General features: G+C 54.6%; 1 protein-coding gene across 2 annotated transcripts; it reads right to left on the bottom strand.

Moving 5' to 3' along the window:
• Window positions 1–1,385: 1,385 nt before the first annotated feature.
• On the bottom strand, window positions 1,386–14,992 carry TBX3 (T-box transcription factor 3). Of its 2 annotated transcripts, none has more exons than XM_014894597.2 (7): window positions 13,398–14,992; window positions 11,368–11,635; window positions 9,984–10,130; window positions 7,756–7,832; window positions 6,300–6,457; window positions 4,292–4,995; window positions 1,386–3,680 (listed from the first exon to the last, which is right to left on the bottom strand). In XM_014894597.2, exons 1-7 carry the CDS (start codon window positions 13,790–13,792, stop codon window positions 3,234–3,236), a joined length of 2,196 nt encoding a protein of 731 aa, XP_014750083.1. In that variant the 5' UTR covers window positions 13,793–14,992; the 3' UTR covers window positions 1,386–3,233. The 2 variants fall into 2 exon arrangements, with proteins under 2 accessions (XP_014750083.1, XP_088031997.1); XM_088175871.1 differs by lacking the exon at window positions 13,398–14,992 and adding an exon at window positions 12,061–13,088.
• Between the last annotated feature and the right edge of the window lie 13,003 nt (window positions 14,993–27,995).

Here is a 27,995-nt window from a genome sequence, read left to right as displayed (position 1 = left end):
GCTCCCACCCGCGTGGAGGATCCGCGTGGAAAGCGGCTTGTGGGGCTGCAGCCTTCGGGCGGGCTGCACTGCCGCTGCCTTCTTCTTCGCGTGGGGTTTTTTTCCTCATTTCTTTTGCCAGACCCGCCGCCACCTCTTTCCCTAAAAGCCCCTCCTCGCCCAGGCCAGCTCAGGGGAGCATCAGCTCGAGTGACATTTCCAGCAGCCGTCACCTTGGGCCATCCGAAGGTGGGGAAGAGGGAGAGAAAAACTCCTGCTCAGCGCAAAACTTTCTCCGGCTCAAACAGCGCGGATTTGAACCGAACCCCCATCCCTAAGTTGAAATGCGAAGGGTCCCGTTCCCCCACGAAAGGGAACAGTTTGATGTTCATGGGGGGATTTTTATATTAAAAAATCGAGGGAAAAAAAAAATCCCCACAACTTCATGGCCACTTTCACCCCCTGGATCTCCCTTTATCTCGCCGGCGCAGGAACCGGGGGCCGCGGGCCGAGGGGCAGGCAGAGCATAAAACAGGATACAGGCTGGAAGTACATCCTTATAATATTTATTACTGGCGGAGGATGAATCGCTTTTCAATATACGGGCCACTAACTGTTGAAGGGATGGGGGGAAAAAAAAATCTCATTAACAAGAAATATATATGTTCTGCTAAAGGATGTGCTCATAGACTGGCAGAGGTACAGCAGGGACTGCCAGCTCTCCTCTCAGTGACCTCCCAGGCCACTGGTCCAGCCTGGATGTCTGTCCCCGTTCCAGCCGTTTTCCAGCTTCATCTCGATATATCACGAGCCTAAGGGACAGAAGGGGCGATTCCAATAAAAGGGCGAAAAAAATAGATTTAAAAAAGCATGTATTTCCAGATTATAACTTACTGGGAAAGCCAAATCCCCAGCCTGGACAGGAGAGGAAAACGAGCCCAGCGACAGCATCAACTCCTGAGCACTTTACCTGGAAACTTTGAAGGAGGGCTCTGCATTAAAATTTAACCGATCTATTCTCTAATTCTTCACTTTTGCGTTATTAATTTATGACAGATAAAAGCATAGCTGAGCCTTTCTCATTAACTTTTCAAACGCCACTTAATATTGTTCCATTAAAAGAGGTGACTTTAGTAGCCTCTGGATCGACTTTAAAAGCGAGAGGGATAAAGACGGAAAAGGTACATTAAACAGCTTGCTTAAAACTCGTCCTTCCCCTCCAACAATTCAAATGACACCATCTCGACTGGTTCGTACTAGCTCCTTCCAGGAGAAATATCTTAATATTGGGAACGGGAAAGGGGGTGGAGGAGAAAGGCAGAAGAGGGATATATATCTTTCAACCCCTCCATCCTCCCAGGCACTTCGGGGAGGGTTAGGGTGAAGGCATTTCACAGTACGCCCAAGACATTTCAATAAAAATTTATTGAAACTTCAGTGACTTTTAAAAGGGGGAAAAAAATTACAGAAAAAAAAAATAGCAAGAACTTCTCAACATTTATATAACATAAAATATACCTTCATTTTTTTTTTTCCTTTGAACCAGCTCTGAGCACCTGACTTTCAACCCAAGAAAATATGCACTCACTCAAACAAAGACAACAATAAGCACAGTAGTAAAACTCCATCGCGGGGTTGTTTTCTGACACACCGAGGAAACGGGCAAAATAATAGAAAGTAAAGAAAATCCTAGAATCTTCACTTTTTTTTTTTTTGTCTCTCAAGCCACTGGAGAAGCCTGTTGTCGTGTATAAGCATATATAATTTTGTGGTTGTTGACATTTCGAACACTGAAGAAATTGAGGATTAAAAGCTACCATGGCACACCGCTTTGTCTTTTTCTCTCTTTGAATTTTTTTAAGGTCTTTGATTAATTTGGTTCCTTTCTGCTTTGCTTTTGCTTTCGGCTCCTTGACCAAAGGACGAGGTTTTCCTGGGCTGAGCTCTGCTTTAAAAACGGAGCCCTCACAAATAGGGGACTTTCTCCTCTGGGTCGGGATCTATGTTTAAAGGAATTACCAGCTTGAAATGAAAACGACTAAAAGTAAAAACAGAAGGAAAAAAAAAAGAAGACCGCTGCAGTCGTATTTACAGAGATATGTACAATGTCAATAAATTAAAGTTTAATTTCGAGTATTCATATTCCACGTATTTACAAGAGTTATCAAATAATTACATAAATACTTTGTTTTAATAATAGTGTCCGCTCTTTTCTTCTTCTCAGTATGTTAAACCTTGTTATTGCATATACAATTAAAGAGGGAAAGCTGTGATAAACCTACAGTCGAGCTACAGAGGTTTTTAGATAAAATAAATTCACTTTTTTTTCTTTCCAACTACACTTCTTATTTTTGTTGCTACAAGGGAGGATGTTTAAGGTAGAGGGACAAAGGTCTTATTTTTGTTTTTATTATTATTAATAATATTTTTTCCCTGGGATTTGAAACGATCATTAAAAATAAACAACAAAACCCCACCGAAACAAAAAATACCACCACCCCCCCACAAAAAAAAAAAAAAAAAGAAAAAAAAGAAAAAAAAAGAAAAAAAAAATGCAGACTACTCTGGAACATGCAAAAAAAAAAAAAAAAAAAAAAAAAAAGCCAACAACTGGCTCTCAGACATCACAATAATATTTTAAACACACAGCTTCCCTTAATATCGACTAAGGGGGTTGTGGTTAACAACCCGCCCAGGAAACAACTGTTGAAGAACCAATACGAGAGTTACTTACACACTTTTCTTTCGGAGAGAAAAAAAAATCACTTCTCTTACTTAATTTTTATTCATAAGTTTGTTTGATTATTTTTTGTTTAATTTTTTTCTCTTAGTTTTTTTTTTTCCTTTTTTTTTCTTTTTTTTTTTTTTTTCTTTTTCGGGGTGTTTTGGTTTGGGGTTCTTTTTTTTTTACACTGATTAAAAAAAGAAATAAGAGGAGGATGCCACAAACCCCACCGGTGCCTCGATCCAGCCAGTTTTGCTCCCTGTGAGGAGCCTCCGACCCAGCGCTCCCCCATCCCTTTTTCCCTGCTCCACCTTTTTGTTACTAAGCACGCACACAACGCCGCGGGATTTTATATGTTAAAAAAAAAATAGAAAGAGGACAAAAAATAAAACAAAAAAAACAAAATAAAGGAGGGGGTAAAAAAAAAAACAACAAAAAAACCCAAACACTCGCGGGGTGGAGGATGTGGTTTCTTTGAAACAAAGTGCACTGCGAGACTGATTTGAAATGAGCTCCCGGAGGCTGGGGGTTACGGGGAGCCGCTGCGGGATCTGTCCTGCTTGGGGTCGAGCCCACTGACCAGGCGCTGGATGTTTTGCAGTTCGCTGGTGGCCGCCTCCTTGTCGGCGCCCAGCTTGGGGGACAGCGACACGGAGCCGGACGAGAGGGTGGAGGAGCGGCTGGTGAGGTCCGAGGCGGAGTCCAGGGGCACGGAGCCGGGGCTGGCGCTCAGCCCGCCCGCCTTGCCCTCGCCGGAGCCGGCGGCCAGGCCGGGCAGGGCGGTGGTGAGGAGGCTGCTGCCGTCCGACAGGGGCACGGGCAGCGGGTAGGGGCTGTAGCGGAGCCGCGGCCGCACGGCGCTCAGGAACGGGTGCCGGTGCACCGAGCTGGAAGCGGCGCTGGAGGCGGCGGCCGCCGCCGCCATGTAGGTGTAGGGGTAGGGGAAAAGGCTGCCGAAAGGAGACATGGCCAGGCCCTGCGGGAGGGGAGGAGAGAGAGGAAAGGGTTACCGGCCCGCACGCTCACCGCGGGGATGCTGCACGGCACCCCCGCTCCAGGTCCTCCCCGCGGCCGCAGCTGAGAGCGGCACGGAGAGCTGTGCTGCCGCTGCCCGGCCTAAAGCACGTGGAGAGCGGGGCACACCCTGCCCGGCCCCTGCCCTCCACCGGGGCCAAATGACCGAGGGGTCTCTACCCCACTCTCGCCCTCACCGGGCGATTCTCTTGCGATGGGACAAGCGCCCCTTACTCGCAGGGCAGCCCCGGGCACATCCCCCCGACAGCGGCTCCGCTCTGCACGCTGGGACGCGCCCCACAGCGCCGAGCTGCGCCCTGATGCTGCCCCGGTGACGGTCGGGGGTGCGGGGCTCTAGGGGAGAGCTCAGGGACATGGGACATCACGCTGGGTCACCCTCCCCGCCCACAGCTTTCCCTCCAACGACTTTCTGCCAAGCCCCCGTGACTGGCCTCTATCCCCTCACGGCGGGGATATCGAAGCGGGGAATTTAAAGGAGGTGCCCGCTGCCCCCCCGTCCCCAGGGCCGGAGCCCCCCTGGCCCGGAGGGGCGGCGAGGAGGGAAGGCAGTACCTGTGAAGCCAGGACGTGCTGCTGCAGATGGAAAGGCAAAGCAGCCGCCGATGCTCCCGAGAGTCCCTGGGCCGCCGCCGTGGCCATGACCGTGTTGTCCAGTCCCGAGACCCCGGCGGATGCCCCGGAGACGGTGGCGAGGAGGGGCCCCATGCCCGCGGCCATGCCGGAGAAGGCTCCCCCCATGGCGAACTGCCCGGGGTGCAGCAGCAGCGGGTGCCCGTTCCCCAGAGGGTTGAAGAACTGCTGGCCGGCCAGGGCAGGGGGAAAGCCGAGGTTCTGCAAGTGTCCCTGGCTCAGGTGGGCCGTGCTGTCGGTTTGGACCGTCAGCGGGGTGAAGGGCTCTTTCCCCAGCAGTCGGTTCTCATCTACTTTGGGGCCATCCCTGAGGGGGCTTTTCAGTTCCTCGCCGCTCAGGCTTCCCCCCCGAGTGCTGGAAGAGATGGTAGCCGGGCTGTGCCGGGAGTCCGGAGGGGCTTTCTCAGTCCTCTCTCGGCTCCGACTCCCTGCCGAGTCCCCAGGGAAGAAGTGGCTTTTGGAGGGGCTGCCGCCCTTGTCCCGGGGGTCGTCCCCCGCGGTGGCAGCGGAGCTGGCCGGCGCTGGGGTGGCGGCGGTGGTCGTGCTGATTTTGCCCGACTCGTTGCCTTCTAGCAAGGGATCGTCTTTGCTGTCTGCATCGCTGTCTCCCTCGCTGGGGCAGAGATCTGCAACACAAAGGGGGCCCGGGGCTGGGATCCGGCACTGCACATCCCGAAATCCCCACCGGGCTGCGAGAGGGGGCAGACACGCTTCCTGGCCGGCCAGAGGTTTGTGTGGAAATACTTCCCTTTTTTTATTATTATATAAATAAATACAGCCCCCGGCTCCCACCGCCCGCCCCGTCCAAGCCAGCCCGAGTTTTACACAACGCAGCAAAATTGGCTGCGAAACAAAGCGGCGGCCCGGAGGAGCGACCCCCCAGCCGGGCGGGCCCGGGGCCAGCGGCTCCGCTCCCCGGGGCTGCGGGAGCCCCCAGGGACCCCCCTCCCTCCCCGGCTGCAGCGGGGGTAGAGGAGGAACGGGACAGCAGCGACCTCGGGGCAGGGCTGAAGGGCCTTGGGGACGCGTCTCCTACGAAGTTTTCCAAAGTTTTCGTCTCTTTCAATGGGCAAACTTCGCAAAAGCACTCAGAGACAGCCCGCAGCCGTCTTCATCAGCCCTTGGGCCCCCCTTCTCCCCAAGCACATGCACGGCTTCACTGGATTCCTCTGCACTTCATCTCCTAATTTCAGCGCCCCAGGTGCGAAGCTCTGGTTTGCTTTTCGGGTCCCCTCCCTGCTCCCCTCCCCTCAGCTCGGTAGGCCTTAAAAAAACCGAGTGAAGCAACTACAAAAAAGAGGTTGTTTCCTCCTCCCCCTGACCCCCCCCCGGCCCAGGATGGATTAATACATAGGAGAGAGCTGCAGACAGCTCCCAACCCCGCACGGAGAAACCCAGAGTGACTTTTCTATAACAAAGTTCGGGACTGTATCCAGGGGAAAGATCCTTCCTCTAGTAACAGATTCAGTGAGGGATATTAATGGAGTGACTCCAGTTTTGAACTTTTGCCCCGTGGTCTGTCTTTGCTCCCTTGACTCGGAGCTGGCTCCTTTCTGAACCAAGGAGGGGAGGGATGAATGTGCAGCAAGGGGAGAGGGAGGCGGGGGGGGGAGAGGGAGAATGAGGAAGGCAGAGAGAGGAGAGTGAGGGGGGAGAAAGCAGGAGAGGGAAAGACAAAAAGAAAGGAAACAAGCAGAATGAGGGAAAGAAGGAAAGAGAGGGAGGAAAAACTAAAGAGAGAAAGAATAGAGAGAAAAGAGCAAAGAGACAAAACATGAGAAAAGAAGGCAAGAGGTAGGAATGAAGGCAAGAGGGAAGGAAGGAAGGAAAACGGGCCAGTGCCAGAGGGCAGTGACACAGCCAGGATTTGCCACCACACAGAGCGAGCACCCAGGCTCTCCCAGAGGAGACCAGGGGCCACAGCTCTCACCTTTGAGGCTGGAGGTGCCCACGGCAGGCACGGCAGGACACGAGGACTGGGCAAAGCACTTGAAGGCCGTCTGCTCATTGGACGACTCGTCCGAGGTGGGATTCTCTTTCTTCTGCCTCTCGTCGTACACCCGCATGGACTGCAGGGTCAGCTGCTTCCTGCGGGCACAGAACCCGCTGGGCGAGTGGCCCCGGGACCCCCCAGGACCCCCCGGGACCCCTCCTCCTCCCCAGCCCCTCCTGAGCTCCTATCTGGACACGAGGAGCACAGGGGAGTTAAGAGCCACGGTCCTCTCGAGGAGGAGAGCGCGTTTCTGGCAGGCAGGGCTTGGCTGCTAATGAGAGGAGATTTCTTGGAAGCTTGAGCAGCTCCTCAGCGAGGGCTGATATTAAAAACAAGGGGCGGAGGGGAGAGGGAAGCATTCCCTGGAGATTAGCTTTTAAAAGGCAAGGATGTTCCAGAGATATGAGCCATCTTAATGGTTGCTAAGATTGCTAGGAAGTGGTTATTTTGTTAGGCACTTTATGTAATCTTTTCACCAACAATTAACCCGGAGTAAAAAATCTATTTATATTTAGAGAAATTAGAAATCATTTCCGTCCTGTGGCTCCAGCGCTGGCTTTATTTTCACGCTGATGGACAAGAGGAGCTGGCGTGTGCATGTTTGTGTGTGTGTGCTGGGCAGGGAGAGAGGCCTCTTGGTTTACACCACGTTCTCTCCACCTTTTTATTTTGTTGTTTGTTTGAAAAAAGAGGAACAGATCGATTTATTCATTATCTAACCCCTTGTGCAAATAGCTAAAATATCCTGTCTCACAACAAAACAGACATATTCCCCGTCAAAGGGAAAAAATTGTCCCTTTTTTTCTCCTTATATTTTCTTCTTATACTAAAAATAAAAGTCTTGAGTCCCATTATAATGAGTTCTGTCTGCCTACCTGGGGCACAAACTGTATCCTGCTGCTTTTGGAAAAAAATAAAGACTCTTCGATCATTAATTACTTCCATATTCATGAGATACCTCTGTCCAAACAGTTTATTTATATGCTTCTCCTCCACATTTTCCTCTTTTCCATACAGTCCCCAGAAAAATGCCAGAGGACGTTCAAGCAGTGCTGAGCCCTCACTTGTCCCTCTTCCCCAATCCCAGATCCAAACTACACTGTAATATTCCCTCTCGAATTTTTAAGGGAAAGTTTTTCTCTGGTAATATTTGCTTAATGTACTGCACTCCCTTTGGCCAGTCACCCCCTGCGACGTGAAAACTAAACGTGGAAAGCAGGAAAGAATTCCCATGCAATCCCTTTGACGTTATTAACGCCAAGATCCTTATGGATTTTGGCGGGGGGAAGTGTGGTTTGGAGACGAGGCAAGGTGATTTTGACCTCTGCTCATGTTCTGAGCTTAACACATGAAAACCAAACGAGGTGCCTGTACAGAATCGAGCCAGACTCACCTCTTTTCCCTCCTTCCATTCCCGGTGTCCCGAAAACCTTTGGCAAAGGGGTTGTTGTCAATTTTTAATTGCGTGATCTATAGGACAGAGAGAAAAAAAAAATAGCCAGGGGGTTGGAGCAGAATTAGGAGATTTTTGTATTAAAAAACAGCAGCAAACCCCGCTCTTCCCAGTTCCCCCAGTGCTGGCAGGAGTAGGACAGGGCAGGGGGCAAAGGTCCCTGGTTTTTGGGTGAATCCATGTGTTTTCTCGAGCTGTTTGGAGGCAGCTCGTCCCCAGACCCCCGCCGGGCTGGCCAGTGACCCGGACCGTGGTGGCAATGAAAGAGCCCCGTGTTGCTGCCACCACATCGGAATTAATTGAGCCGTGCAATGAGATCCATGCAAGTTATGCCTGTGCTTAAAACTCTTTAAATACCATAATTAAACCGCAAAGGAATCATACCCACCCCCTTGCTATAATAAAATACTTTATATAATCGCATTATGCTCCGTGTGTGTTGGGGCGCCAGGGGTGCCAGGAGCCAGTTCACATTTTTGGGGGGATGTATGTAGAAGTTTTTCCGTTTGGGTTTCCTCGGGGTTCAGGCAATGGCAGAGAATGACTGTAGGGAGGGATGGGGGGCGCGGGGCATCCCACCAGTGCCCGGTGCCCAGGCGGGCGATGCACGGAGCTGAATTCCCAGCCCGGCCGGGGCTGACCCCGCTGGAACAGGATGCGAGCAGTGGGAACAGGAATGCCGCTCCCCGCCGTTCCATTCCCGGTCCCGGACCGGGCTGGAAGCACAGCAACCCCCCAGTTTAGGGGCAGAGGATGACCCCGAAAAGGAAACCCCGCCCGTGCCCGAGTGCGGGCAGGAGCGGCTCTGGCTCCCGAGTCACCCCCCGGCGCACACACGGCATCAGGAGAGAGCAGGAAAACCCCACTGCTAAAACCAGCGGGACTTTTAATCCAGGTGCTCCCGGCCGTGCCTTCTGCTCCCCCCGCGCCGAGCCGAGGGCTCCCCGCCGCTTCCGCACGCCGCTTCCCAGCCGATTTCATGGCAATCACACAAATATGCTCATTTCTGTCCTTCAACCGAGCCGCCCCCAGCTGATAGAGCGGGCCGGCCAGCCCTGCTGATAAATCCCAAAGCAGAGCCTACTCTCTGTACACTCATTTTCTTTCAGTTTCCTTGCAAGTGCCCGGCTGCACAGAGAGGGGAAAATAGCCCGAGCTCCGAGGGGGAAGCGGCTTTTTGGAAACCAGGGCCAGAAGGGTACAGACCCCCCTTTTCACCCCTGAATTTTTTACGGTGAAGGATGTGAGGGGCGGAGAGGGGCACAGGGGAACTGCAGCGAGCGGGCGCTGCGCATCCAGAGCCTCTGCGCTCAACGCACGCGAACGCAAAGTTGTAATTCACAGACAACAAAAAAATTAAAGCCCTCTTTTTGGCTCCTTCCCTTCCTTCCACTTGACTTAATTATCGTAAATTCGCCGTTTGCCACTCTCCCAAATATACCACCTTCATCGCAAGCGACAATAAACCAGCAGCAAGGGAAAGAGAGTGCTTGCAGCGCTGCAAAACTTTCTCACACCGGCTTTTTCAGCCCTTCCAGCTAAATTCAAGCGAGATACCCCTCTCTGACCAGAGCATATTTCTGCACCACAAAAAATAATAAAACACTGCAGGATGCAAAAAAAAAAAATCATAATATAATAATAATAGGAACCAGACGTGTGCTCCAGCCTTATTGCCAATTGCTGTTAAAGGAGCTAAAACAGCACAAAGGCCAGGAAGAATTACAAAATCTCAGCCCTGCTGCTCTCCCCACTCTGTCTTTCGACACACGGAGCCGAGTCTTTTTTATTAATTTTTTTTCCCCTGATGCATCTTAGATTAAATCCACACTAAGAGCAGCAAACCCCACCCCATCCCTTTCCTCATATTGGGAGATATACTGGGGCAGGAAAAAAAAAGGTAGAAAACCCCTAAACAGTCTCCCTCTCATCCCCAGTCCTCCCTCCTTTTAATTGCCTTCCCCGAGGTCGGTATTAGGAGGGTGCTCGACCCCCTCCCCCAGCGCCTTCCCGAAGTTGGATCAAGGAGGTTTTGGGGGAAAAGATGAGGGGAGGAGAGGGAGAGAGAAGAGCGGGATGGGCTTCGTGAGTTTTAAGGGAACAATGCAGAGTAAAAGTTCTCTTAAAAGCCAAAACACGTAAAACAAATCCTCTCTTAATCTCCTTACCTTATCATTCTGGTATGCGGTCACTGCGATGAATTCAGTCTCCGGGAAAACGTAGGTCCTGAACGTGCTGTAAGGAAGCTTGAGGATATCGTTGGCTCGGACGATGTGGAACCGGGGCTGGTACTTGTGCATGGAGTTTAAAATGGTCTGGGGGGGGCAGACAGCGGCCGGCAGCACAGAGGGCAGGAGGGGGGGAGAGAAGACGGTCAGCAGGAGCAGCATTTCCCCCAGCCATCGGCACTTTCTCCTCCTAATTTACCTTCCCTCTCCTTCCTCCCCTCACTCCTCCTCCCCGCCAAGCACACTCCAAACACACACACACGCCTTGCAGCATCCAGCTAAAAGTACTGACAGCTCCAGCTCGCCGGGGTTAGGCTCTCGCTGGACCTCTCCAAGGAGAGGAGAGAATCCCCCTCAGAGCTCTGCTCAGAGAGGGGGACAAGCTGTTTGGGCTCCGGCAGCAATGTCTTTTGATTTCAAAGTGTAAAAAAAAAATAAAATCAGTCAAGCAGCAGCAGCAGCTGCTACAGTTGCAACACCACCACGAGAGCCTCGGCTCGGTCTAATTGCTTGCCCCAATTCACTTAAGGCCTTCTGCGAACGGCAAAAATGTATCGTCTAATCAAATCACAGGCAGCAAATGCAATCTTCGGCACATTAGAGATCCCCCGGCCGCGGCCACCACCAGCAAGCCCCGGCTCCGAGGCGGAGGCTTTCCCAGGAATAGAAAGAAATGGCCAGGATCGACAGAGCACTTATCAGCAGGTTTGTTTGATTTCACTCTCAGGGTAAGTTTTTATCTCTGCACACCCGGTAAATGTAAAGGAGTGGATAGACATGAATGGCCAACTTGACCTCTGCTTTTGGTCCCTGTTTATTTTCACTCCGGCTTGCTTTACATTATCCAGATTAATATAGATTTAAACGTTTGCGTACTTAGGCCTTTAAGCCCTTTATACACATATGCATATCGTTTTCCTACGCTTAGAAAGTGTGATCGAGTTTATTAAAAATATATATAGATATATAAAGCCACCGCAGCTCTGAGAAATATCGAGTTGCGCTGCGCTGGAAATGTATCCCTAAAGTTAACGCTGCATGGCACGGGGAGGTTACAGAGTAAACTCCAGGCTTTAATCCTGACCCCAGCAGGAAGAAAAATCAAGGACTATTACAAGCCGGACAGATGCCCGTCCCCGGGTGCGTGGGGAGGTTTTTCTGCCCCGTTTTCCCCGCATTTCGCTGCCCGCCGGAGCTGCCAGCGGGACCAGCCCGGCCGAGCAGCGCCGTGCTCCGGGCACACCCCCCCGCCGGGACCCCCCGCTCCGGCCGGGTGCCGAGGGACGGGAAAAGGGGGGCAAAGGAAGGTGTAAAAGGCACTCACAAATCCGTGCTTGTCAGAGATGTTGTTAGTGAGCTTCAGCTTGTGAAAGGTGACGACTTTGGACATCCATTGTTCGCCGGTGGCCGGGCTGTCCGGGTGGATGTACATTCTCTTTGGCATTTCAGGGTCAGCCTTGCCGGCTACCATCCACCGGGAATTATGGAATTTGTACCTACAATCATCAGCCGCCACAATATCCATCAATAAAATGTACTTGGCCTTTTTATCCAGTCCAGTGCATCTCACTTTAAATGGAGGAAACATTCTCCTATGGGCAGAGGGGGGAGGGAGGAGGGGGGGGGAAGAAAAGACAAGACAAAAATAAAATTTAATTAATTACAGCGTTTAAATAAGCTTCTGAATTTTGATAGCGCGTCTACCAAGCAACTACTTCAGCTCTCAAAAGCAGCAGAGTTAAGTCTGTGTCCAGCAAAAAGGTTTCCTCCCCCCCCGCCCCCAGCGAAAATGTTTCTCAAATGCTTAAAAGTTGCAGGGGAAAATGGTCCGTGGATGGGAAAGGTACGCATTCCCTAGAAATCAGCAGGCTCCTGCCTCTCTCTGCCATTCCTAAACAGCAAAGGCCCATTTGGGGCTCTCTGATCTCTCATTAGGTTCCTTCTTGCCTGCTAAACAAAGAAATGGGAGCTGATCGCACCCCGATAAAATAAATCGTGTGAACTATTACAACCCAACCTCCGGAGAAAGTGCGGAGTTTTACACTTTACAGACGAGAATAAAAACCCCCAGCGAGGCTCTCTCCGTGCTCCGGCCAGCCGGGGATCCCCCCGTGTGCCGAGGGCTCCCTGCAAACCCCGCTCCCCTCCGCTCCCAGCTCCGGCTCCAAACTGCAACAGGATACCACAAATTTGCTGTTTATTATATCGAGTGGTTGGCATTCAGCAAATCTCAACTTAAAAGGAAACACATGACTTTGCAACATGTAAGAGCTCTTAATGCTGGCCGAGGCTTTCACGCAAAAACTTTTGACCATAATTAACAGAAAAAACTTCGGGAAAGCAGTAAAATGGGCGAGGAGAATTTTTTTTTCTCCTTGCTGCTTTTAGGGCTTGTATTTATTTTTTTTTCCCCTGAGCCTGTAGCCTGCAACTGGTGCTTTGCAAATAGGCGAAGCTCCAGCAAGGCAGCTGAAGGCCATCTAAGAAGACTTTTCAGGAGTGGCTTCCTCGAGTAGTTCTCCTGGCAAATCACATGTGGAGAGTTAGGGTGGTTTCTCAGAGAGCCCCTTAGAAAAACACCCGGGTGCAAAGGAGGTTTTTCACCCTACGTATCATCACAGCAATAGGCAGAGTTGTAAAAGAGTCCAGATGTCAATGAGTAGCGAATATAGAGAGAGATTTCAGACGGGTAAACCTATAAAAAGCAGAAATGCCGAGCGTGGACGCGCCGTGTGTGTTCATTCATTCCCACGTGAAGGTTACATAAATACAGGGACAGGCAGCGCCGAGCTGCAAACCCTTCCCTGCCACTCCAGCAGCGGCTGCAGGACGGCTGGGGAGTTTTGTCAGCTTTTCTGTACATTTCCAGACATAATAAGCTAGCACAAACCCAGCCGAGACCCCAGCACAGAGAGAGGCACAGCCTGACACACCGAGCCTATCTGCCCTCCTGCCCCGCCAGCAGTCATTCGCTGCTCCAAAGGATTTTTCCTTCATTCCCCTTTCGTAGGGAAGAAAAAACTGCGTGTAGCGAGGCTGAAAACCAGGCCAGCCACTTTGCCAACCCCAAATTATTTTCTTCCTGCTCCCAGTCTTCTCCAGCAAGCATTAAGCTACTGAACCATGAAGGGACCCTCTCAGCCCCTGCACACGCACATGCTGAGCAGGGCCGGGTCGCGCTTGGGCTTTTCCCGGCAGCCTGGTGCCCCAGACGGGCTCGGATCTTCCATAATTCCAGGTGAAAGGAGAGTTACGGAGGAAACCGCCAGAGACAGAGCCTTGCCCTGATGGGGTGCAGAGACTGAGGGGTGGGGGACAGGGGGGGAAAGGCACGAACCCCCGACCCAGACCTACCTTCCCGATTTGGTAATCACCATCTCCGTGCCTCTTTTATGGAATTGCTCCCAAAGCTCTTTAGCTTCCAGATGCACTTTCGGATCGTCTTCTACCTCTTCTTCTGGCTCCAGAGTTTTTAAAGGCCTCAGATGGGCTGCTGCCTGGTGACCCAGGGAAGAAAAGGGAATACCAGTCTCTGCAGCCCCCACTAGCTGATCCATGATGGGTTTAGCCAGAGCCCCGGGAAGGGAGAGGGCGGCCGCCCCGTTGGGAGGCAAAGCCAGAGCGGGGAAGAAGGGAGGCTGATGTCCCAACACAGCGCTCATGGCAAAGTCCGGTGCCCGGTGCGGTAAAAAAGGATGATAAGCCATGCTTGTCCCAGGGATTACTGGATCTCTCATCGGTAAATTCATCCACTCCACTCCTCGGTCTTCCTACTGCTGGAGTAGTCCCGGAGTGGTTTCTAACAGCACATCACGAAGAAGAAAAATTACGATAATAACAATAACAGCAATAAAGCACCAAAAAAAAAAAAAAAAAAAAAAAAAAAAAAGGTTGGGGGAAACAAGCTCTAAACAGCACAGTACATGAAGGAGAGGCAAAACTTCTACAGCCTACAACTTCCCGAGCCGGGGCACATCCCCAGCCCTCGGGACAGTGGATTAACAGGATTGTTCATTATTAGTCTTGCTTTTTCTCGTGTTCGGTCTCTGAGATTTTGTTTTGCTTTTCAGTTGTTTGCGTTTTTTTCCTGAGTGGAAGTCCTTGCGCTGGAAAAGAAACGCCGAAGAAGGGAAGAAAAAAAATCCACCGGGTTCGCTGTCTGCTCCTGTTGCCGCAGAAGGGCTGGACAAGCCGAAATCCTTTTTTTTCCTCCTTCTTTTTTTCTCTTAGTCCCAATCCCCCTTCTCTTCTTCCGTGGCGAAGGGTGACGGCTCGAAGCTGGGTTTTCTCTTTGGGTGGCTGGCTCTCTTCCCCCTCCCCCCCACCCCTCCACCTTTCCTCCGTACGGTCAGGCTGTAGAGCAGAGGCTGGGAAAGGAGGGAAAGCAGAAAGAAGCAAACAAACCCACCCCCCCTCGCCGGCCGAGGAAGGCTCCTGAGCAACCTTCAGCAGCAAAAACTTGTAGGGAAATCTCGTTTCCGCCTCGCCTTCCTCACTCCCCAAGCAGGAGCTGGTCAGGGTGCCCTGATTTCCATCAGGATCTCTTCCTTCTTTCACCCTCTTCCTTTTTTTTTTTTTTTTAATTTATTTTTCCCCCTCTCTTTCTCTTTCGCTATGCCTTAAAAAAAAATCTGGCAGAATTATACTATTGTCTCCATGAAAGAGAGAAAGTGAGAGGGAAAGAGAAAGGAAGAGAAAAAAGGGGGGAGGGAGAAAGAGAGGAAAAGAGAAAGAGAGAGAAGAGAGAGGGAGAAGGAGCCTCTCGGCTCTGAGAATTCCCTGTGAGTCTGTGCTCTGCGTGCACCCGATCGTAGGGATGTGTTGTGGGTTACAGGGGAGCTGGAGCCGCCTTGATTGGCTCTTTGACGCTTTCGGACCAATTGTGAGGCTCCATAGGCGGGGTTCTGACAGCTCGGGTGGAGGGGGACAGCGCCGAGTTATAAAAAGAAGGTGTCGGAAACTGTAACGCTGCAGCAAAGCATCACTAGTACTTCGGGCCGTGTGAATATGTCAACATGATCAGAGGGGAGGGAGCAGGGCGGGCGGAGGGAAGGGGCCGGCAGCGCCCGCCTCTAGGGGGGTGCTGGGGCCGCCTCGCCCCCCGGCCCCGGCCTCCCGTCCCCCGGCAGCCCGGGCACTGCCCGGCCGCTCTCCCCCGCTACGAGCTTCCCGAGCGCCGGCAGCGGGGGGGGGGTCCGGAGCTGCGCGCTCCCCTTCCCCGAACACGGCCGGTACCGCAGCGGGGGCACCCCCTGTGTCCCCCCCGGCCCGAGCCGCCTCGGGAGGCCGGCGCTCCGCACGCCCATCCCCGCCGCGCCGCGCCTGCCGCCGGTCCCCGCGGCCGCCGGTTCGGTGTCACCCCCCCCTGCCGCTGCCCCCGCGCCGTTCTTCCCCTCCACGGCAAAGTTGCTTTCTTTAAACGACACCTCCAGGCCGGGAGCCGGGCGCTTTCCTTCCCCCCGCGAATCTGGGGTGAGCTCCGGGGCTCTTCCCCCCGCTCGGAGCTCGGCTCCGGCGGCTCCAGCGGCCGCGGCCGCCGCTATTATTGTTGTGGTGGGCGGCTGGAGGCTGCGGCGGGCGGGCGGCGGCCGCCGCTGGCTCAGCTCCGGCCCCGGCGGCTGCTGATCGAGGCGGGTGCGCGCAGGGAAGCGGGAGGCCGCTGGAAAATGGGATTTTAATGTATTTATTATTCCTTTTTTTTTTTTTTTCCTTTCTTTCTTTCTTTGGCGTTGCGGATTAAGGCCACTCGGCTGGCACCGGCGCCGACAGGGTTACGCTCCCACACCCCTCCTCTTCCACGAGGTGCGCGGGGAGGAGACGGGAAGTGCGGCTTTCCCTGCGCCCGGGCCGGGGCAGCGCCGGGCGGGGGGGGCCCAGCTCCGGGTTAACCCGGGCTCGTACGGAGCAGCCACCCCCGGGGGAAGGCGTCACGCGTGGGTCTGGCCCGACCCCACGGAGAGGGAAGAGCCGGGCAGGATCCTCCTGGGAAGTTTCTGGGATATTCCTTTGGGGGGGGCGGTGGGTGTGGGCGGCTATGGGTGTGTGACAGTGCAGGGCAGCAAGAGGAGGCTTTGTGACTGTGCGTGTCGTGGGCATGCAGGGCACGGAGCTCCCACGCGTGTCAGGCAGGGGACCCCAGCACTGGGAGGTGCCGAATCATTACCCTGCCCTGGGGAGGGAGTCTCCTGACGCCCCCCACCCTGCTTTAAAGAGGGGAGGATAATCCTCCGGGAGCGGAGCGGGGGAGCGCGGGGGCTCGGCGCTGGCTGCGCGCAGATGGGAGCGGAACCTCTAAAGTGATTAGCTCTTCTAACATTGCATTTTTGACGCACATGGTTAAGAGCGCTTGGCGCCAGCTTGGTGAAGTCCCTGTAGTAACCAGCGTCTAGGATCGCTTTGCATTCACCAAAATATCTCCCCTTTGGTCGGGGGTGGGGGTGAAAAGAGGAGGAGGGAGGAAAGGAAGCGGGAGTAATGCGTTCAAAGAAGATGAGGGGGGGAGAAGTCTGATGTGTTTCACGAAGCCAGGAGCCTGGTTACCCGCGCAGCGCTCGGCTGCGCTGTGCAGCTGCTTATCGACAAGAGAGCGAGTCTTTCCACCCTCTGCTCGGAACCGGTTCTCGGGCTCCTGCCGCGGTGGAAACCCCCAAAGCTTATGCCTTCCCTTTATCAGCGTCCCCAGCAAACACCCGGCGGCTTCAAGAAGTTTGCTGCAATTTACCCCAACCGGGCCGCCGCTCTCTCACGGCGACCAGGAGGTGCCCGCGGGACAAGCGCTGCCACCCCCGGCCCCGCCGCGCCCCGGCCCCCGCCCCCGCCCCGCCGGAGCGCGCCCTCGGCGCCGCGGCACAAACCGCGCCTGCCCCGCACCTTGCGCCGCGCTCCGCACCCACCCGCGCAGGAAAATAAAATGTTTGCCGCTTATGATTTCCAATTCCAGCGTCTGGCTAATGGCGTGCAAACTTCCGCCAGTTCCGAGTGACCTCCCCGACGAAGCCCCCCGGAGACTCGTATTATGAAGGGAGGCTGCACTAATCTAAGATCAAAAGCGGGAAGGTGCGAACAGTCTTTGTCTCCCTTCGGCCGCCTCATTCCCCCTTCTGTGTGTGATAAATCTACCCTGGCGCCGACTGCGCGCTGGATGATTAATTTGCAAGCAAACAAAAGGGACCTGATGGCCAGCCATCTTAGTTAAATATTGGCCAGTGCTTCCAGCTACTTGTTAGCCTCCTCTTTGCCCGAAATAAATAAGCGAGGCGCAGAAGTAAATAAATAAGGAGACCAGCAGAAAGGAATGACAAAGCGAAGGGATGGTACGGGAGTAAGGGAAAAAAAAAAAAAAAAAAAAAAAGAAGAAAAAGAGATCAGGGTGGCTGACGGTGAAGTGCCGGGAGCGGGTGGAGGTGGGAATGGGGCTGGTGGCGGGGGGAGCCAGGGTGATAGCACGCTGAGATAGCCGGCTGCCCCCGCGCCTCTCGGCCTGTCTGCAGCCGGGGCTTGCACCAAGGCCGACACTATCTTGGCTCTTCAAAGAGGCATGAAAGGTCTCCGCTGTCTCCTCGGAGAGCGGCCAGGCCGGGGCTCTCTAATCTCGGAGCACAAGAGCTAAAGGCCAGGGCGGGGAGAGCGGCTTTCACTCTCCCCCGCTCTTCTTCACTCCACCTCGATGGGTTTTCCCCGGTTCAGTCCAGACCCCGGGTCTGTGGTGGCTGTGCGGCTGGGAGAACTCTGCTTCCTCGGATTTCACCCTCCTAAGCAACTTTTAGCGTTTGCACGAGAGCTCGGCGCTGCAGCGAGCTTTCCCCGTGCGTATGTGTTGGAGGTGTGGGAGGAGAGAGGCTTTGGCTCTCTCCCGGTGGCCTGAAGAGCCAGCTGGAGGAAAGAGGCAAGAGGAGAATAAAGGCAGCCCAGCTTTCGGGCCCACACGTCCTCTCCCAGGCCTGCAGGAGCAGCTCCGAGGCGTGTGTGCGTGCGTGGAGGGGCTGTGTGTGCTCCCCGGCCTCTGTGGAGATGCGCTGTGGGCGTGTGGCACCCGGAGGGATTCGTGCCCCGGGGCACACCGCCAATCCCTGCTCCGACAGCAGCCCCTGAGGTGTCCCTGACACCCCCTCCATGTGCTGGGTGCTCTGCAGGAAAGAACAAGCCTCGGTGCATGGCGAGCAGGGCCAACGTGCACAGCCTAAGTGCGGTTTTGCATCCTATCTATGCATTTCCTTATCGCGCCGCCTGTTCCAAGCATCCCCAGGGGCCCAGACCCATCCTGCCTGCCAGCAGCTCTGCATCCTGCAGGATTTATCCCTCTCCTCCCTCCCTTTCCCACGGCGATGCAGCCTGTGCTCCATCTCCAGCCTTCAGAAGGCAACACCCCAGCGTGGCCACGCTGTGTTTATCCGAAATAAAACGCAGCAGGCTGGTTTACTTTGGCAGGTTTGCAGTAAATACTGGCTGGAGCACGGGGGGCATCTGGGGAGCGGCGATTACACGCTTCTGCCGAGGGAAAGTGTGCCCAGCCCTGGGCAGGCCCTTCCCCAGCCCCACAAAAGGTGTCAGGAGATGGGGGCCGTGTTGACACAGATCCATCCCAGAGTGGCACTGCAGGCCGCAAGTGTAATGGAGCAGGTCCCTTAGGGAGCTCGTCTATACACTTGGATTATACAGACTGCTATGAGGAGGGGGGGGGATTCACTATAGCAGTTTTTTGCCTTGCCCTTTGGCAGAGCACTTCCTCCAATTGCAAATTGGATTTCATGGAAAGCCCGGCCCAAAAACTTTGAAAAATAACCTGCCAGAGTTTCAAAAAGCATTGAGAGGCAGTAAAAATATCAATAATTAAATCCCCCAGATCTCTCTCTGAGCAGGCTCTGCCCCATCGTGTCCCACTGCAATCAAAGGGGCCTTTCCCATCTCTCTGAACAGAAGATCCCCCACCAGGGGGATCAGGCCCCCTTCCCTACACAGCTGAGGTGAGAGCTTTGCAGGGTTGGAGGAAGCCCAGAGACAGCATTGCTTGTTTGGAGTACTGTGGGCAAAAAGAGAGGAAAGATGGGGAGGTTTCTCTCCACCACCTCTCACTGGGGTGCAGTCCTCAGGGGAAGGCTGCTCGTGGCCCAGCCTGGTGGGAGCAGTGCAGCACTGAGTGTGGCAGAGCCACTGCAGGCTCAGCAGTGCTGTGAGCAGCCCCTCACAGCTCCCCTCCCTCCTCCTGGGCACCCGCAGCCTGCTCGGGATCCTGCCGGGTGCTGGTTCTGGTGGAGGCCCAAAACATCAGGGCTCCAATCACCAGCTCTGGCCCCATTCCTCCCCTCCTCACAAGACCTGCGTTCACTCTGTCCCCATCCCACCTGCTCTGACAATCTCCAGTTGCCTCCACTTTGTCCTGGACTGGAAAAGGAAAGGAAGGAGCACCCAGAGCTGCCTGCTGCAGCTCTCCCCTCTGCCTCGGGCCAGGCCCAGCCTCACCGACCAGGGCATGTCAGGGCACAGCAAGGTTTGGGGCTGGACCTCTTCTCTCCCAGGCTCACATCCCTTTTTACCTTTTCTGAGCCTTTTTTGCACCATTCAGCTTCTGCTTGCCACAAACCAACACCCTCTGCATCCACAGATCTGGCGACCCTTTCCACCCCCTGGTCTTGTTCTTCTCACCAATGTGCCACTGGCAGAAGCAAAATGAAAATCCTGTTTCCTCCCTTGCCCTCTCTGCACCCATCCTCCTGCTTCCACCACCGTTGGTCAAGCAGAAATTGTAAATAGAGTTCACTATTTGGATAAGGCTTTTTTTTTTTTAAATACCCAGGCCATACATCCAGTTTGCCACTCAGGAAGTCGCACTAATTGTCCTTTCCTATAGTCAAACAGATCTATCTTTTCAATGCTGTCTTTGTGTCTCTGCGTGCGAGGGAGAAAGAGGGAATGAGTGGATACGTTTATTCAATTATTTAAACACACACACAACACAACAAGAGGGCCAAGGAGCGCCAGTTCCTCCCGCAGAAGCCCTCCAGCTCTCCAGACGCTGCGTTGCCTCCCCCCCTTCCCGCAGACCCAGTAGAACAAGGCACTCGAGAGCACCCGGCAAAGAAACCGATTTTATCTGCTTTGACCATCAGCCGTGTTCTTTAACAACCCAGAACCGGAGCCTTTCCCATCTCCACACGCCCCCCGGGCGTCTCCTGCGCGCCCCCGGCCCCGCGGGGCGGGCGCAGCTTCCCCCGGGGCCGGGAGCGGGGCTGGGAGCGGGGCCGGAGCCCTGGAGGTGCCGAGCAGCACCGGGCACACGGCAGACTCTGGGCTGCAGGTCAGGGAGGGGAGCCGGGAGCCTCTGGCACCACCACTGACACACACTTTGCTCCCGTTTTCTTCAAGATGCCACCAAGCCACCCGGTCATCGATTGATACCTCGGGCGGGGGGAGGACCAGCTGTTGCAAAAGGACATGGTAAATCTAATAGGGGCTGCTGTCAATAAAGAAATGACAGGGAAGAAGAATCGGCTTCTTAAAGTCTGCTGAACTAACACTCATCATGTAGCCGCGGACACGTATTCTCCATCGAAGCCTGGTATCCATTACTATTTTCCTTACTAGGTTTCAATTAAAGAGCTGTAACCCCCACACGCACACCCCAAGGCAGGGCATACATGAAAGGGAAGAGGAGGCAGCGGACAACTACTGCCAGCCCCGAGCCTCTGACGTGCCCAAGCGAATCCCCCCGGCCCCGAGTGGCCGGGCCGGGGCAGAGCGGGACCCGGCACCGGCACCGCTCCCTCTCGCCACGGGCTGGGAGACTTCAAAACTGCTAAAGGTGGATGTTTCCTGTGCATCTGGGCAGCAGAGGAGCTCGGGGAGCAGCCATGGGGCACCCACAGAATTACCATGTCCCCAACATCTTCATTTCCCTTCTCGCGTGAAACAGATCCTAAATTATCCCCAGCTAAAAGAAAAAAAAATTAACAAACTCCACCAATTTTTTTTTTTTTTGGGGGGGGGGGGGTAAAGGGAAGAGCTTTATTTATTTTTTTTCCAATGTCCCAGTTAGGAGGTTCGGGGCGGGAGGAGGAGGCTGGGAACGGGGTTTTTTTTCCTCTCCTGGAGCCCCTCTGTGTGTTTGACCCTTGGCATCTGCCTGCGAAGGGCTCGGGAGCTGCCCTCCCTTCAAACGGGAGCTGCAAAAGGCAGCCGAAATGTGCCAGCTCAGCCCTGGGAAACTTTTGGGTAGCGGCAAATTTCTCTAAAGAACTTGACCGCTTCGGTCAGCCTGAAACTATCACCCGACGTGCAGGGCAGAGGGGTGCGGGTTCCCTCGGAGCGCCACTCCACAGGGTGTGGTGGACAGAAAATTCCTCTCCTCCTTCCCCACCGCTTCCCAAGTGTCCCCACTACCAGGGGACACTTTCCCGCGGGAGCTGAGCCAGTAGTTCAGCCCCTCACTCCTGTTTTGGGGGTGCTGACAGCCCCACCAGCAGCCCCCGGCCCATCGGGGCAGCGGCTCCCACTGCGCTTCACCAAAAAGCGCCTCTACACGCTCAAACATCCACAGAGGATCCAGCAAAACCCTTCGGAGATCATTTCCGCGGGGAGTACGACAATATGGAAATAAATAATAATAGTAATTAAAAAAAAAAAAGCAGAAAAATAAATCAGAGGCTCCTCTCTGTCTCTGGGGCGTGGGAGGTTTTCGAGCGCAGTTTTATTTTAGTTTAGTATTTTGAACAAACTTCACATTGATTTCCGGAGAGCGCAAACGCGCACACATGGGAAAGTGAAAAAACCGGTCCTTCGAGGTCATCTGAGAAGGGGAGACGGGATCTGTATCCTTCTCCCCCCCCCCGCCCCCCGCAAAAAAAAAAGTAACAGAAGGGGAAAGATCCCATGTTTTTATAGTTTAAAAGTACTTTGAATTATTTGCTTTTAATGGCACACGTGGCTGCAGCAAAGCCGGGCTCTGCTTTCGATCTTGCACTTGCTCCTTGCTTTTCTGTACATATATGTATGTGTGTGTATATACATCTCTAAGCTTTACAGCCCCCATTTCTCGGCCAGCTTTCTCTCTCCTCGTCTACCCACCCTTTCCCCTGGACCAAAAACAAGTCCCAGGCCACTCTTGCTCCTACGATAATTACTGTTCTGCTGGGATTCAGAAACGCGGGCAGAGCCGGCTTCTGCCACAGCGTTTCTCTGGAGCAGCAGGAGTGTTGCGAATATTTATTAAACCCAGATGATCCGGGAGTTGGGGCAGACGGAAAAGATTTCCAATTAAAGCCGAGCGGAGCAGAATACAACCAGCTCCTCGTCGCAGGTGTAAACAGCATTTGTGCAGCTCTCGCTGCGCTTCCCGGAGCGGCTCTTTCCCCTTGCTCTGACTTGGGGTTAGAGGGGAAAGGTTTGGAGTTTGTTTTCCCGCAGGAGATTTTGCTAGGGAGCCATCGGGCTCGGCCCGGCGCCGGGCTCCGGAGCATCTTTCCCCGCGGTCGATGCGCGCCTGGGCGGCTCGGTGCCGGCAGCCCCCGCGGGGCCACCGGCCGCCACCTCCTACCCCTGAAAATTCCCTGCTCACCTGTTGCTTCAGCCGCTTCTTTAATGGCATGGGCTTAAGGGGAAGCTAAAAATGCTCACAAGCGAGCTCGGAAAAGCGGCGGCGGGAAGGAATGATTCCAGGTAGATGGGAGACGGGGCAGGACAAAAGAGACGGGCAGCCGGGGCATCGCTCCTGATCCTCGGGATAAGAAAGGAAATGCCCTCTGACAGAGCACAGTCGCTTTCTGCTCTTTTTGGTACCGCTTCTCGGGGGTGTTGGGAGCGTTAATTTCCCCCGAAAATTGGGTCCTTGTTCATCAGGAGTATTCAGGAGCCCAAATCACGTCGTGGTCCATGGGAGCCACCCTCCTCAAACAGCTTTTTTTCTCCTTACAATGAGGCTTGACACTCCGTGCGCGGGGCATTCAACTTTCTGATGTTACAGTCTAAATAAGGGGGAAAAGCATTAATGAATGTTTAATCCTTGTTTTCTTTAAATACCATTAGGACAATTGTCCGGACCCCGGGTCAGGGAAAAATGCTGTTCAGTGGAGACAGGAAGGCGACGGCTTGGAAGGAGAAGGGGGGATTTGAAGAGCGAATAAGTGGGTGCATAGTGCCTGGAGCTCACCTTCTGCAAAGACAAGATGTGATTAATGCCCGACACTTGTGGAGCCGTTTGCCCCTGCCCTGGCTCACAAATCTTGCTGCTCGTCCCCCGACAGTGAAGTAAGCAGAGCAGACTGTGAAGCCTCTGCACGCTGGGACGGGGGTGGGAGAGGGGGAAAAGAGAAAGAACATACAAGACAAGCCCGTCCCAAGAGCTGGAGTGGGCAGAGTATTACATGTACAAACATCCAAACAAGATTCGAGCAGTACAAAGCGTCGGAAAATCCGGAGCAGCCACATAAAAAGAGAAGTTAAGTAGGAAGTGGTGTAAAAGTGTTGTCATTTATTTTGCCTTCCCTTACAGATGTTCTGCATAAAGCCCTATCTTAATGAGACGGAGAGAGGGAAGGAGGGAGGGGTGAACGCGGGCTGAACCCCGCGCTGCCAGCGCGGGCGGGGAGGGGGCGCGGGGGTCCCGCCGAGGGCCGGGCTGGCCCCGCGGAGCCTCCCTGGGCTCCGGCCACGGGATGGCGCCGCGGCCGCCGCCTCTCACCTGCCGGAGCGGGGCTCACCTGGGCGGCCCGGCTCCCCCAGCCCGGCCCGGGACACCCCCAGACCCGGCCCGCCCGGGGAGTGCGGCAGCGGCTGGAGCAGTGGCACCGCTCATCCGAACGCATCGCAATAAAAGAGCTTTTAGAAATGACAGCCGGGCGTTTATGGGCTGAGAGACAACGCGAGCCACGGGCACAGCATCCCTGCTCCTGCGGGTGACGCAGGATAACCTGTCCCGGGGGAGGGTGGTGAGGAAGGAGGGAGAAGGGGATGGGGGAAAGTTCAGATCCTGGCGGTCAGCGTTTGGTCGCCAGTATCAGCAGCTCCTGAACTCGCCAATAGGGAGGAATAACGCGGCGGGGCAAGAGAAGCGCTGAGCTAAACTTAGGGACCGGGGAGGGAAAGATCCGTTCTTCAAAACAGCTGGACTAAAAATATCCACCCTCCCCCTCCAGACCGAAGGCTGGGTGAAGGTGTACGAGATCTAATATTTCAGGTGACATAAGAAGGGAGCAAACACCCTGCCAAAAGCATCTCTCATCCCACACCACCTCCTCCCTCGAAATACAGTGACCACCCCCGCCAAAAAAAACGCTTGAGCAAATAAATCCAAAGTCACGTCTCGCTGTCACCCACCAGCCAGCCAAGAAGAAAATAAAAAAAAAATTAAATCGCCTTTTATGAGCCCTGCTCCTCCTCATCACACCAGGAGCGGAGCCGGTCGCCCCTCGCTGCCCCCTTCCCAGGGCAGGTGCGCCCACCGCCCGCTCCCACCACCCAACCACGATCCCACCGCGCAGCAAAGCGCTGGGGACAGTAGCTGCGTTTAAGCATAAAAAAGAGCCTGTTTGCTTCTTTATTAGTGTCGAGCCTACTCTAATTACGAGAAATCGCTGCTCTCGGGCTGAAACGACGTGTTGTCCTGTGCTTGTAAAATACATTTCAAGTAATTCTTTTCTGTCTATAAAATACAGCGTGTGTGTGGGGAATATAAATAAACTGCTGTCCATTTGTTTAATGCTATTTTAGCCAAATTGACTGGCCGGATTGGAATTCGACATAAAAGCTTTAGTTTGCAAAACATCCGCACTGTAACGTCTGGGAGACAGGGCTTGAGCTCCAGCGCGACGGGCACGTTAACTGCATTAAAACCCCTCCATACATTTTCGAGCTTTTGCTTTTTTTCCCCTCTTGCAGCACATCCACCCGCTCTCTTCCCCGCCTCCGGGCGCCTGCGCCTGGTTTTCTCCAAATGAAGTATTTTACGTGATCGATGGAAGGAGTCATTTGGCCCATAATTAGGTCAATAAAATCAATGTTTATTCCTCTGATGGCCTGAAAGCTAATAAATTCCTCTTTTATATTCGCTCCCTCCGAAGATTAGAAACGAGCTGCCCCAACCCCAGCGACAGCAGAGCGGGGTGGGCGGCAGCCCCGGCCGGCGGGGATCGCTCCGTTCCGCCGGGGAGCCGCGCTCCCAGCCCGCCACCGACCCAGCCGCTGGCACAAAAGAAAAAACCCAAAAAACCAAAACCAAAATAAAACCCAAAAAAGTTTATATAAAAAAAAAAATAAAATCCTCTACTCCTACCCTCCCCGCTCCTGTTTATTTTTCAAAACAAGCCAATTTGCAGCACATCCAAATTGAGTCTACGCCCCCTCGAGCACCCCCCCATCGTGCACACACACGCTCCACTCCTGTCTCGCAGATAACTTTATTTCGCTTGATTCCCTTTGGAGCCAGTGTTAGTCATGGACACATAAGGTCTGAAGGCGCCTTGAAGAAATCCTATTAGAGTTGGAGAAAGTAAAGCTTTCGGGACAGTAAAAAACAAAACCAAAAAAGCCCAACCCAAACCCGCAACAGTTTTATTTTTCACGCAGTAAGAGCGAGGAAAAAGCATCGCCGTCCTAATCAGATCAATATAGAGACACACAAATCTTTGCAAAGGTTTAGCAGTTTACAGTGGGTTCCAGACCTTTGACATACATTGCGGATTAATTGGGCACTGTCAAGAGGGGGGAAGAGGAGGTGGGATTCCAGTTAATTAGTCGAGAAATGAATAAAAACTAAACATTATCGGAATTGTCTGCGGGTCCCGGTTTGTTAGTGGGGATTTGGGGATCAGCTTTTGTGTGCCGTAAATTGGATCTGAGTAGCGTGGTGCTGTCTTACACTGTCGTTTTGTGAACTGGCGACAGCTCGAGTCCATGGGAAAACTTAAAGGGAACCTGGAGCCGGTCACAGAGCCTCATTATCTCATGTCGGATACCATCTTTCGGGGAGAGCGTTTAATCAACAGTGGCACACAATCCTCCCCTCGCAACCTGGGCAAACCGCACCACCTTCCCTTCCCTCCGCCCTGCAAACGGCCCGAGAGAAAAAAAAAATCAGAACCCTCCCTTTCCCGAGTGGGTGAAACCGTCCCACGAGCCGGGAAGCGGTGGCGCAGATCCCGCAGCCGCGGCGAGTCCCCGGCCGGGCACGTGGGGCTTCGCCGGTCCCTGCCCTTGAAGGGCTGGGTCTCCGCGGTGCCTCGGGCTCTGCCTTCCCCCACAGAGCCGGGGAAGAGCCGGGCCCGTGTCCGGAGGGAGTTTTCCCCGCGGCGCTGGACGGGGCGGTCCCCGCTGCCCGCCCGCCCTACCGACAGCCCGGCTCCGCCGGCTGCTTCTCCCTCTTCCCGGCCTGCTTTCCTCAAAGAATTCACGGCTTGGCACCCGCTGGCTCTCCGGGCCGCCCCGCCGGGCAGGCGGCGGAGCCCGGCGGCCCCAGGCCAGCGCAGCCCTGCCAGGCTGTCCCCCGGCTGAGCAAGGGAGCTTCCCTTCGTTCTCAGCAAGGTGAATTCCCAGGCACACTCCTCCCTCCGCCTGCCCCGAAGGGTCCGGCTGGCAGGAAGAGGGGACACGGGGAAAGAGATGGGAACGAGCGAGGGATCCGGCAGCAGCTTCCCCCCAGTGTCAGGAGAGGAGCCCTCACGGGAGGAAAACCTTCAGCAGTGAAGGCGAATGTTACTCCCCGCCGAGCACGGGGGCTCCGGAGCGGGGGGAGCCGCACGCCGAGGCTCCCCGGTTCTGCCCGGGACCAGCGCAGAGCCGGGATGGAGCGAGGGGAGCAGAGAGGGGGAGCCCTCAGTCCACGGGAACTCCCAGCTGGGTGTGGGTGTCCCCCCTGAGCCGCTTTGCGGGCTGGCAGGTGGGGAGGGGATCCCTGGGAGGGGGTGCCGGCTCTCTCGGGGGCCTCTCCGTGTACCCGAGCGGGACGGGCTCGGGAGGATGAGGCTGAGGCAGACCGGGAGGAGCCCGGGTCCAGATCCCCCAGCATCCCGCGTGGGGCTGGGAGAGCCCGAGGAACAGACAGACGGACCTTGCCGAACGGTAAAATCCGCTGCACTCTGCTACTTGTAGTTAGGGCGATCCTTGTCCCGCGAGTATCCTAACCCTAACCCTAACCCCTCCTCCGGGGCTGAGCAAAGAAGGGCCCCGGGAACGCGAGCTGCCCGCCCGGGATGGGGCAGCAGCCCCCGGCGCTGCTACCGTGCTCCCGGTCTCCTCCCGGGCCTCCGGTCAAGTCCCCGGCGTCCCCCCGTCCCGGGAGGGAGTTTGGCAGAAGGGAGATCGCAGCTCCCCGAGAGTTGCGAGGGCATGCCTCCCTCCCGGCGCAGGAACCTCTCCCGCGGAGGAGGAAGGCAAAAACCGCTGGGTTTTAGGGAGAGGAGGGTTTGGAAAAGGAGCGCATCCCGCTCCGTGCCCGGGAGGTGCCGAGCCAGCGGCGGGCGCCGCGGGGCCGGGGACAGCCCAGCAGAGCCCGGAGCATCCCCGCTGCCGGGCAGCAGCCTCTGCCCCGGCCTCCTCCGGGCCAGCCATTGGGTGTGCTTCAAATCAACCCGGCTAACGAGCCCGTTGTCCTCCTCACCCCACCCCCGCGTGTGAAACATTGTCATTAGGCGTCTAATATCTCCATCGCTTCCAGGGGGGAATGGGAAGAGGCTGCTCGAAAAAAACCACAGACAAAAGAAAGTGTGTGAACTCCCAGCGCCCATATGCACAGCACAATGCAAAGCGGGTTAATATCAGTTAGCAGTTCTGCAGTGACCTGTAAAGTTGCCTCTCTGGAAAGATTCTTGATGTATTACTTAACATGGCTACACAGTTATCTGTCTCGGCATTAATGCGTCCATTAAATCACTGTTGAGTAGCATCAACCTACTCCCGAGTCTTTCCATCCCCTGGGAATATGGTTTCTAAACAGGATCAAACATGTGATGCTGACAAGTCATGAGA

The sequence above is a fragment of the Sturnus vulgaris genome, chromosome 19, assembly GCF_052056855.1.
Source record: "Sturnus vulgaris isolate bStuVul1 chromosome 19, bStuVul1.hap1, whole genome shotgun sequence".
Classification (NCBI taxonomy): domain Eukaryota; kingdom Metazoa; phylum Chordata; class Aves; order Passeriformes; family Sturnidae; genus Sturnus; species Sturnus vulgaris.
The sequence above is the reverse complement of the archived record's forward strand: the minus strand, read 5'-3'. Positions and strand labels throughout refer to the sequence as shown.